The sequence below is a fragment of the Rhinolophus ferrumequinum genome, chromosome 9 (genome assembly GCF_004115265.2).
Source record: "Rhinolophus ferrumequinum isolate MPI-CBG mRhiFer1 chromosome 9, mRhiFer1_v1.p, whole genome shotgun sequence".
NCBI lineage: Eukaryota > Metazoa > Chordata > Mammalia > Chiroptera > Rhinolophidae > Rhinolophus > Rhinolophus ferrumequinum.
In genome coordinates, this window is record NC_046292.1 from 82,932,362 (window position 1) to 82,944,433 (window position 12,072).

Genomic DNA, 12,072 nt, shown 5'->3' on the forward strand with positions numbered 1-12,072 from the left:
AGGACCATTGAGGAAAATGGCTGCTTTCAAATCACTTCACGTCCAAGGTACTTTCATACGTATTATACTTTATCAATGAAACAAACATACACAGCTTGTTTGTTTTCATTTTAATTTATTCTGTGCAGCTTAAAGTGAAAGTTAAAACATCATATCAACAAACCACAGAAGCTTTAGCTATAGTAGTGACCATTTTAAAACAAAAACAGTGAATGATCACTCACACACATTCCTTATCTCTAAGATTACATCTTATTATACGATGGTACTATTAACACACACAATTCTAATTCCTTATAAACCTGTTTGTTAAGCAGCAAGACAGCAATGCATCAGAGCACAGCACAGACTGGCTCCTTTGAGAAACCACAGCAGCAGTATTTGGTGAGAGGTTATGCACAGAACTGACCTGGAAGGTAATGCAAAACATGGCTCAGAAACCTGGCAGCACGTGTACATTAACAAAGAGAAAATGTAACTTTTATTAAGAGAAAATGGTACTCTTTCTGCTTTAAGTTAAAAGCTATAAGAGCTTTAGAAGCAGACAATACCAGGTGATTTGATTCTATGCTCTGTAACAAAATACTACTCCATTAGCTGCTTGCGGGTCTCTATTTTTTGAGTACTACTCATTGGCTTTTTAAAGTCAACATCAAATAGAAAAGTTTACCAGTTAAAATCTAAAGTTACATTTGTTACACGTTACATTAAAACATAACTTTTCAGAAAAACTGACTTCAACAAATACTGCATAGTTGACTTAACTTCAAAGAATGTTATTCTTAAAATGAAAATGCACTACTTTCACGACTTTCAACACATTTTAGTTTGAAATGCCATATTTTTGAAATCATTACTTAATATATTCCCAACTTTCAACAAAATAATTTTGAAGCTATTTTTAAACCTAATATCTAAAGAAATGGGTCAACACATGTGTGAATTGGCCATCCACCTAATAACATATTTGTGTTTCCACCAGGATAACAATACTACAAAATCCACTGGATGGTTTTTAACTTGATGTAAATACTTAAAAAAAAAAAAAGAAAGAAAAAGAAAAAGAAAAAAACCTCATTTAATAGTGCTACACAGATATTTCGTGTTTTTTGGCATTTAAGTCAGATCAATGCTACCAATACATTTGATACCAGCAATTTTCATAGGCGTTTAGAGGCAAAGAGAAAGATTTCAAAATGGTTGGTTGGGAAGGAAATGAACTGAGACCAGCGCGCTCAATTTTAGAATTTCTCCTCAAAAGATGGCATACTTGATCAGCATTACTGTTAATCAGTATTCAGACAAGACTAATACTTGTATGTGTCCTTCATACTCAGAATGTCCTAAGCTGTAAAGTTAACCACCAGTGACTCCGTCTCCCACTGAGAAATTAAAAATGCCCTTTGAAGTTCTGGCAAGTTCAGCTACAAAAGCTCCAAAACAGGAAAAAGAACAGAAACAACGTACCACGCAAATAATTCTGTTAACAAGTATTTCTCTTGCCTCTCTTAGTAGACATAGAAATATGTACCATAGGGAATGTATGGGGGAAAGACAGTTACGGGGGGGGGGTAAAAAAGATTTTGAACAAAGGAATTCATTTGTAGAATTTTCACATTGGTCTTAGTGATTTCTTTTTGCCCTCCAAAGACATAAAACATTGCTAGGGTGTGAGCTATTAATGCTTTTGGATACATCTCCCAAATGAGTTAAGCAGAACATTTGTTAAAATTCTATTTAAAAAGACATCCTCGAAGCATAAATATGAAGAAATACCAACATGTACACCGTTCTATGGCCTCATTTAATTTGTGGATGACCCTTGCAGGTTTTGGGGCGTTGCAGGGACCATCATTCCTTAATACTAGCACAGTATGGAGGTTCCCCAGCTACTTAGTCAGCAACTATTGTTATCTAAATCTAAGAGATCCACTACAAAGCAGAATCCACAGCTCAAAATATCGACTATGAAAGATCTAATTTAAATATCCTCTCCAGCAAGAAACTTTTTAGGCATTTTTTTCTTCCCTAACAGATGATCGCTTTAATGTGGTATTTTTTGCTAGTATAAAGCACTAAAATTAATGCTTAAAAGTTGTTTCATTGATTTTTTAATCCCTACAGTCACATCAAAATAGAAAATTGCATCCAATAAAGAAATGAAGACAGAATGATTAGGCCCCACTCAGCTGCTGGGGATCAAATATTTACAACTAAAGTCAAGCTCCCTAAATTCCCTTTTAGCATACACAAAGGGCTGCAATGACAGCAGAGGTGTTTGTCAGGAATACCACTTGAAGCAGAGCAAGTGAACTATTAATTAACAAGCACAACTATCAGTATCAAAAGTATGAGCTACCAAACATAATTGCACACCATCGTAAAATAGAGGTGACATTCTGTGCACTAGTTCTTTAGAAACAAAGGTTAAAAACATGAAAAGACCTTGGATGAATAAATTAAGTTGGCTTTGCAATTCACTCATACAAGGCAGGTGATACTTAAACAGGATGGTTTTTTAATCCCTATTTCTCTCCCCCACAAATCACTGTCCAAAGTTCAGTGAAGACAAACATGCGAACAAACCTGGCAAGAGTCATTTTACAGTGAGAAGCGGGCATACGAACACACGATTTTGCCTATCATTGTCTCTGAGATCTTGTCACCGAACTGCTGTTTGTGAAGAAGTATTTTTTCCACAACATGTGCCTTGAGCATGAAGTCGTCCCATACAAGGGAGTAACTGATCCTACTCTTCCTAAAGTAGAAGATAGCTCTGACATTCCTAAGTTATTACTCTAAAGTCTGGAATAGGTTACCAAAAAATGTTAACTCACGGAGGATAACTATGTTAACAACATTGTAAGAGTCAGAATTAAGTTCCCCAATAACTAATTGCTATCCCAGAAAAAATAAATACATTTACAAACTATTTTTTATTTTATTTAAGATAACATCACTTCTAAGACGCACCGTATGTATCATGAAAACACAGGCAATTAAACTATGACACGATGTTTTCGTAACATATAGAATGTTTATTTTACAGTTATCAAAAGAGAACTTAAAACAGATTTTTATCGCATCAATTTTGTGCATAAAGTGTAGGAAATAAACTGGTTAAGTTATAGCTTAATATTCCAAGTCCAACTCTGCTGAGTCACTTCTTAAATCCCAATCAGAGATCTGCGTGCTTCTGCCCCACAGCACACGTGGTGTCACCAAGCGCACTGGTGACGCAGCACTTCCTGGAGAAGTGCTCTACCACCGCCTTCTGGTTGAGGTTAGCAGGAAGCTTTGGACAGCACAGCGTTTGACACCTTAACGACAATCCTGCTCCACGCATAAATCGGTCACACTAGCCTCTCCCGGCTTTACATTGCATTTCACTTATTCCAAGGGTTTTGGCAATTTCTCCCTCCTTCAACGCATTGCTTGGCATGTGATAGGCAATCCTTTGACACGTGTCTCAGTGACAAAATGGAGTACAGCTTCATCTACTTTTGGGTATCTCCCCTGCTTAGGTCCTGTAAAGCTTTTTGTTGCTTTACAAGAAAACACGGAATTCCAGTCATTCCTCCAGGGACGGATGTTGGCCTCACTACTGTCACATGTACGCCCTGCTGCTCTGTTTCCATGCTTTTCTGCATACACAATAACTTTGCGTTTCAGTGCTGAATCATAGTGTAATGTTTTAGGACACATTTTTAAATGCCAATTGAATCTGACACATTTGATACCGACAATACAGAGATGATGCTATGACAAGCTGTGAGTTAGTTCATACACGCACCGGCAAGGATAATCACATCAACTGTTGCCTGGCTGACAGTGTTGGTGAGATGCATCCCCATTTCAGACAAATTAAAATGTTGGGGGTCGGGGGGCGGAGAAAAGTACATTATAAAACTAGTAAAATGCGTTTTTTCAAGACTATAATGTTTAACAGATTCACACAAGTGCAAGAACAGAAGCCCAAGAGCCAAGGAATAAGTATATAAGTAAAAGCTAGTAAAGCAAGAGATTATTTTTAAGATGGAATTTGCAATGGTCCGATTTGGTTTTAATTCCCTTTATTTTCATATGGCTTACGTGTAAATCTTTTTTTTTTTCAATTGGACTGAACATCCAGTTAAAACAAAGGTTCTTCAATATTTCCGCAAACTGCAAAGCCAAGTCATTAAAGGCGGGGCTCCCACTGCCTGTCAACATTGACTGTCAACATTGGCAGGCGGGGGCGGGGTCAGCGGCCCTCCTCAGAAGGCGCCCTCCGCTGACGAGCAGATCTGATCCTGTGTGGAGACAAGCAAGCATCCTCTTCTGTTTCAGACCCTGAAGGCTCAGGATCTCCCTCCTGGGAGCCTGTGTCTCCCACCAGTTCCCGCAGAAACTTGAATTTCGATAAGAAAATATGCCATACAAAATACCAACCTAAGAGAGACAAAAACATAAAGAAAAACGATTACACACGATACCATTGACAACATTCCAGTGAATTGTGGGGTGTGGGGGATAATTTTACAAAATATGTATGATGTAAATAAATAATGTGTGAGGACAAACATATATTTATATAACAAATGCTTACTAAGCATTTACTATGGGCAAGACTAAGGATAAACTCTGGGATTATACAGGGATGGCAAAACAGTTTCTGCCTTTACAGAATTTAGGATCCAAGCTCTGTCCATCAACATTAAAATTATGAGATCAGACCTAAGTAAAAGTGTTTATTATATTAAAATCAACTTTTTGAGAGCCTTTTTTCGGTAAGAAAAAATACACTTTTCTATTTACTTGCACATTCATACCGCACTGCTAGTGTTTACTAAAAGCAAGTTTTCTTTGATCAAAATGCAAAAGACATTAAGTGGCAACATCAAATGCACTACAGTGAAATCTTCTCAGTCAGGACCACCTACTACTAAGTTTCTAGAAATAACACATTTTCACAGAAAATAATAAACTTTCTTTATTACACGATGAGATAATAAAACCAGAGCACCAGTATCTTAAGTTCAAGGTTCTAAAAATATACTATTTTCATGTCAAAGTCATTAACGTTTGAATAACTCTCCTGGAAAAAAAAATTACCAAGTTTTCCTTGTTTTGTATGGAGTCTAAATTTTACTAAGTTTTACATGCCCACTAAAAAGAAAAATAATCAATAAAGGAACACACAGGATAAAACCTCCGAACCCATGACTGGTTGCTCTGAAATGTTAAGAGCATAAAATAAACAAAATCAACCATTATAACAAAGTTTTTCATGTTACCACGTTGTCTTTATTTTAAACACTCTACTTTCACAGAAAAGCAATAAACCATAGTGAGACAGGTTAGTTAGCCTGTCCCCAGGTAGACTGGCAGGTCCCTGGTGGAATAAACAAACACAGCCATATCCTAAAACTCCAGGTTGAAATCACTCCTTCACTCCAGGAAAAAATGTTAACAAGGCCTTGAGGTTAATCATAAAATTCCTTTTGGCCTGACAAACGGAGCAGATCTGATAAATAAGAGTGGGTTACTTTGCTAATCCCTTCAGGATGGGCAACAGAACAAACCTGGTAGACGAATTTCATTAGAAGGCGCCAGCTCCCCTTCCCCAAACAGGCAAGGGAAGGTATAAAAGAAAGAGCTGTTGCCTCAGTCACTGGGCACCCCCATTCAGGATCCCCTCCCGCTCTGGAGCTCTGAAACAGATTTCGTAAGGCTATAGCTGCCATAGATAGTGATTCGTCTAATGGATCTGGGCAAAGTAAATTGAAAACATTCTGGGAAGAATTCACCATTCTAAATGATATTAAGAACATCTGTGATTCATTGGAAGAGAACAACATATCAACATTAACAGGAGTTTGGAAGAAGCTGATTCCCACCCTCACAGATGAGTATGAGGGGTTGAAGACTTCAGAGGAGGAAGTAACTGTAGATGTGGGCTTGGCAAGAGAACTAGAATTAGAAGCCGAGCCTGAAGATGGGACTGAATTGCTGCAATCTCATGATAAAACTTTAACAGATGAGGACTTGCTTTTTGTGGATGAGCAAAGAAAGTGGTTTCTTGAAATGAAATCTTCTGGTGGGGCTGTGAAGACTGTTGAAATGACAACAAAGGATTAGAATATCACATAAACTTAGTTCATAAAGCAGCAGCTGGGTTTGAGAGGATTAACTCCATTTTTAAAGAAGTTTTACTGTAAAATGGAATCAACAGCATCACATACTACAGAGAAATCATTCCTGAAAGGAAGAGTCAATTGATGCGGTAAACTTCATTGTTAGCATAAGAAATTGCCGCAGCCATTACCACCTTCAATAGCCACCACCTGGATCAGACAGCAGCCATCAACATCATGGCAAGACCCTCCACCAACGAAAATATTACGACTCACTTAAGGCTCTATTGATGGTTAATATTTCTTAGCAATAAAGTGATTTTTAATTACAGCATATACGTTGGTTTTTTTAACATAATGCTACCTCATACATAATTGACTACAGAATAGTGTAAACATAACTTTTATACGCACGAGAAAACCAAAAAGTTCCTATGACGCGCTTTAATGTGACATTCATTTTATTGCACTGGTCTGGAATCGAACCTGCAACCTCCCTGACGTATGCCTATAAATGGAATCACAATACGTGTAGTCTTTTGTGTCTGGCTTCTTTCACTCAGCATGTATCTTTGAGGTTCTTCATCCATGTCGTTGCATGTATCACTTCATTCCTATTTCTTACTGAATAAAATTCCATTGCATGGATAGGTCACATTTTGTTTAACCATTCACCAATTAATGGACATCTGGCTAGTTTCTATTGTTTGGCTATTATAAAAAAGAAAGTGGGCCCGCCCGGTGGCTCGGTGGTTGGAGCGCCATGCTCCTAACGCCGCGCTCCTAACGCCGAGGTCGCCGGTTCGATTCCCACATGGCCAGTGAGCTGCGCCCTCCATAGTTAACGTTGTGAACAACGGCTCTCCCTGGAGCTGGGCCGCCGTGAGAGCAGGAGGTGGGCTTAAAATGCCCTGAGCTGCCGCCGGCTGCTGATTGCTGCAGCGGGCTACATTGCGCCAGCGGCCGGCGTGAGCAGCGGGGGGCTGCTGTGTGCTACCTTGTACTGCCGAGAGTGGCCGACAGCTGGCAAGAGCCGCCGAGAGCTGCCTGGAGTGGCCACCAGCCCACCTACCAACCAACGGGCTCAGCTGGTGGGAGCGCAAAGCTCATCACACCAGCATGGGCCAGGAAGCTGTGTCCTACCCAACTGGACTGAGCAACAAGGGCTTGAACTCGGGGGAGGGGTGGCAGCAGGAAGAAGGGGGGAACAAAGTTTCCACTTTTTGGCTCCAAAGACCATTTGTGTACAACTTTTTACTCAAACATGTTTCCATTTCTCTTGGGCATATGAGTACAAATGCTGCGGCATATGGTAACTACATGTTTAAACCCACATGCAAAGCATGAGGTTCCAACTTCTCTACATACTCTTCAAGACATTTTATTGTCCACCTTTTTTGTTATAGTCATCCTAGCGGGTGTAAAGCGTGGATCAGTTTGGGGCTTACTTGCATTTCCCTAAGGATAAGATTTAAACATCTTTTCATGTTTTTACTGGCCATTTGTGTAACTTCTTTGGAGAAATGTCTATTCAATTCCTTCATCCACTTTTTAATCAGGTTGTTTTTCTTTTATTATTATGTTGTCAGAGTTCTTTATATATTCTTGCTATTAAACCCTTACCAAATATACGATTTGGAAATATTTTCTGTGTGGGTCATGTTTTCACTATCTGGATAATGTTCTTTGAAGTACAAAAGCTTTTCACTACAACAATGACCAATTTGTCACTTTTTCTATGATGAAATCCAATTATCTGTTGTTTTCTTTGGTTGCTTGTGCTTTTGATGCCATTATCTAGGGAACCACTGACTAACCCAAGGTCATGAAAATCTATGTATTCTTCTACGAGTTTTAGCTCTTCCAGTTCGGTCTTCGATCCATTTTACTTAATTTTGGTGTAAGGTCCAAATGCAGTCTTTTGCATGTGGACATCAAGTTGTATCAGAACCCCTTGTTAAAAAGACTGTTCTCTGTCCCCCCTCCCTTAAATTCTCTTAGTACTTTTGTCAAAAATCAAATGATCATAAATGCTACCGTTTATTTCTGGACTCTCAATTCTGTTCCACTGATCTGTATGTTTATCCTTATGCCAGTACCACACCTTGATTACAGTAGTTTGTATTAAGTTTTGAAATCGAGAGTATAAGCCCATCAAGTTTGTTCTTTTCAAGATTATTCTGAGTTCCACGCATGTCTGTGTGATTTTTAAATTATCTTGTCAATTTCTACAAAAAAGGCACCACAAATCCTGGTAGGAATTGCACTGACTCTAGTCAATGTGGGACCTACACTGTTTATTTTATAACTTCTGTATACATTCCAAATTTTTCTACACTGGACACATGGTTTTGATAATAAGGAAAATTAGGAGAAAAACAAGTCAGAAACAATAAGTAAATCGCAAATGCTCTTTAGAGGTATGTGTTTTAAATAGGCCAATGTCATTAATCGGCTTAACTTACTAAGGTCTATTGGTTTCAACAGACACCAAGGGAAACCCTTAACCCTTAGGTTAGTTTTGAGAACCCAACCTAAAAGTTAAAAGAACTCACTTGCCTCGGGTACTGTGCTAACTAGAGATTATGGAAGTGAAGTTACCATCAGGGAAATTATAATCAAGCTCAAAAATGAAAGACTGTTAACCCTTAGGTTAGTTTTGAGAACCCAACCTAAAAGTTAAAAGAACTCACTTGCCTAGGGTACTGTGCTAACTAGAGATTATGGAAGTGAAGTTACCATCAGGGAAATTATAATCAAGCTCAAAAATGAAAGACTGGACCTCATAAAGATCAAAGATTCTAACAGTGCCTACAAGTATAAAACAACCACAGAGAAAAGTAAGGGAGGTTACTGAAGGTCTTCTGACTGAAAAGAAACTAGAGCAAAGGGCCGCCACCACTGAAGTTCCCATTATACTGTCCTTGGGATGATTAAGAGAAAGCAAAGTCTCCCAGCACAGAAATCTACAAAACAAGGAACTGAAGAGAGCTGTAGCCGTCGGTTTGGGGAGATATAAGAGCATTCAGCTAGATCACAAACTCTTGCTTTCCGGATTTTAATAAAACAAGAAAATAACACACCGCCCCCTTTTTTTTTTTCTAGCAACCAAACAATGTAAGAGATTCAACTGAAAGCCAAATTCAGAACATGGTGGCCAATGAGAGAAACTCCAGTTTGTAGCAGCAAGTCAGGGCCACTCCCTCCACACTCACCACTCCCTGACTACCCACACACACCTCTTTAATTTCCACCCCCAAATACGGAGTTAAGCAAACTTGAAAAGTATGCTTATTTGTCCCTCTTCTCCCTGGGTGTAAGGTATGCGAGGGTGAGGGTGGAGGGGGACAAATGGGTAGTGACAGTGCTTCTCACAAAAAATCGTGAGGTAGAGAATTCCCCTACTATAGATGTGGAGTTCATGTGCTGGGCTGCCAAAAAGAACAAATACCCACTGTGCTTGGCTTTCACAACGACTACTGTAATGATAGAGTGGGAAAGCAACGTTCATAGACAAATTGTAGTGCTGAGAAGAACTGCAGTAGTATTCAGTACACTGAGGAAGTTCAACATCCTGTCCTCCAAGTAAAATAGCTCAGTTCTTACATAGCTGTCATTCTGGGGAAATGGGACAAGGATGGGGGTGGGGGGAGTTTCCACAGCACAGTGCGTATCAGTAAGATCCTATGCTTCCACAACACGCTGTTTATCACAGTGTTAATAATCTGAAACAAGAAATGATACTGAAAATTCCAGGCAGTTTGAATGGAAAAACTGCACACTACTTATTTTAGAAAAAGAACCACAATTAACACCCTAGTGAGTATATACCACGAAAAGCTACACTTAGCAAAAAAACTAAGAGAGGTACTATTGTGCCAGAAAAACCTGCTACTAAGATAATCACTGGCTATGTTAATTATACATGGAAATATTAGGTTGATGCCAAATTGTGGTTTTAAAGGTTAAAAAATAATTATAAAAACCGCAATTATTTTTGCACCAACCTAATAATAATAGGTAACTGAGGGACAGGTACAGGGAGGAAATGCTTTGCACATATCATTTAATAGCCAAATTGTGATTCAATGAAACTAAACTGCCCCTACATACTTTCGGTATGTCACATTCCCTGTAGCTGATTAATATGGCCCTGACCTACTTATCAATAGCATTTTACTGGTACTGATCAAATACAAAATAGAAAGTCATATACATAGTCCATCTCCTGTTATTTTAATAAAGCAGCTATTAGTTCAAGTAACAGAAACGCTGCATCCGCTTAACAAAAAGGGGGAGCCTCTTATTAGCTTACGGGACTGTCTCCTGAGCACGCGGGAGGAAGCACTCTTACTAGGGACTAGACCTAGGAGAAGGCTCTTGTGAACTGATGCCATTCTCTCAGCATTATCACTATCTCTCTGCAAGCTCGCTCAAATTTCTGCTGGGCTTCTCTTGCACATAGATGCATCTTCATAGCTTTGTAGGACTTCCAAGTTCATATCCTCAAAAAGCAGAATCTCCATCCCAACAGGGGTCAAATGTGAGCCCTGAGACCAATGTGAGTTACCTGGGTCAGGTATTGTGAACATGGCTGGAGGGCCTCCCCAGGAGAGTTCCAGAGTAAGTTTAGAGATTAGAAGGGAGTCCATAGGATAGCTTGGAGAAAAAACTCCAGTCGATGTGGGGAGCCATGATTTCTTGTTATTCTGAAGCCTTGCAGACTGGCTCAGTTTTAGCTCCTAAGGCATTGTCTCTGCCTGCACCTGGAGGGTGCTTACAAGCTGCTGAGGAATGAGGTGGGAACAGCCAGTTTCCGGACACAGATCACTGATGATTATCAGGGTAATTGGTGGGCTTTGTCATGAGAAAATGACTTTGGGGAAGTTTCAGTGATTCTGTAGTTTATATGTAAAAGTTGAAAATTTTACTCTCAATGATTGTTAAGCTGCTCGTACACAGGTGGTATAAATTGGTAAAGGAAAGTAAACTTGGTGCTTCAGCATCACTGAAGACCGGCCGCATCATCATTTGTGTGAGTGTCTTTTTTCATTCCCACTCCCCCATTCAGGTACTGTTCGATTTGTGGCGGCTGGCTCGCCACAAGTCAAGAAGTCTCCTCTACTTTCACTGGGCAACAGGCTCCTGGAGGATGGTCCCCACTAAAAGAGTCACCCAGAAGAAATCACTGAGCTAGGCAGGTAACTCTTTTATTGGATAAAAGTTAACCAAAATCTTCAATTTTCATGGGATCTGCCTCAATGCCTTTAAAACCTCAACGCAATGTGACCGTTCATGAAGGTCCACACTGCCAGATGTCCTCAGCCTCCTGAGCAGATGAACTACTTGGGGGAGGGGCAAGGTGGGATCAGATGAGACTGAGTCATATTTCCTTTTCAAGGAAAGGGACCCGTGTCAGTGTAAGGAAAGTTCAAAAGCATGTAATATCCAATGCAATGAACCCAGTTAAAGTATGTGATTACCACGCTGCAGCCATTCACAAGAAAAATCGCCCACGCTGGATACTCATCGTATTCTACTAGGGAGCTTTTAGAAACTAGATTCCCAACAACTCATCCCAGATATCACAAATCAATGTCCAGGGACTGTGCTCACTTGCTTTTTAAGCTCTTTAGATGATTCTGATGCACACACAGGTTAGGAAAAGAGAAAAGGAGTGAAGAAGAAACGTTTAAGTGCTACTGCCCATCGGTTATCAAGATGGTCCAAAAGGATGAGCAATGGAGCACCAGTGGGGAAGGCATGGAACTCCAGTTGACCGGATTACCTATCTGAGAAGATCTCACTTGAGTAAGGCAGCAAAAGTCACTTCAGTATTTAGTGATTGGACAGAGGAAGCAAGTGAGGGGGAGCTAGAAAGCAGCCGCCCAGGCGCTGCTGAGTGCGGCGACGCTGCAGACGGAAGGCGGAGAGATGAGGAGTGATGCGATGGATG

General features: G+C 39.8%; 1 protein-coding gene across 1 annotated transcript in view; it reads right to left on the bottom strand.

Annotated features, from left to right (window-relative positions):
• Positions 1–313: 313 nt before the first annotated feature.
• The window catches only part of SMIM13 (small integral membrane protein 13), a 28,144-nt gene continuing 16,385 nt past the window's right edge, over positions 314–12,072 (bottom strand). Inside the window, exon 2 of the mRNA XM_033115425.1 lies at positions 314–4,431. Coding sequence (XP_032971316.1) covers positions 4,244–4,431 — 188 coding nt within the window. The 3' untranslated portion in view covers positions 314–4,243. The remainder of the gene's footprint in view (positions 4,432–12,072) is intronic.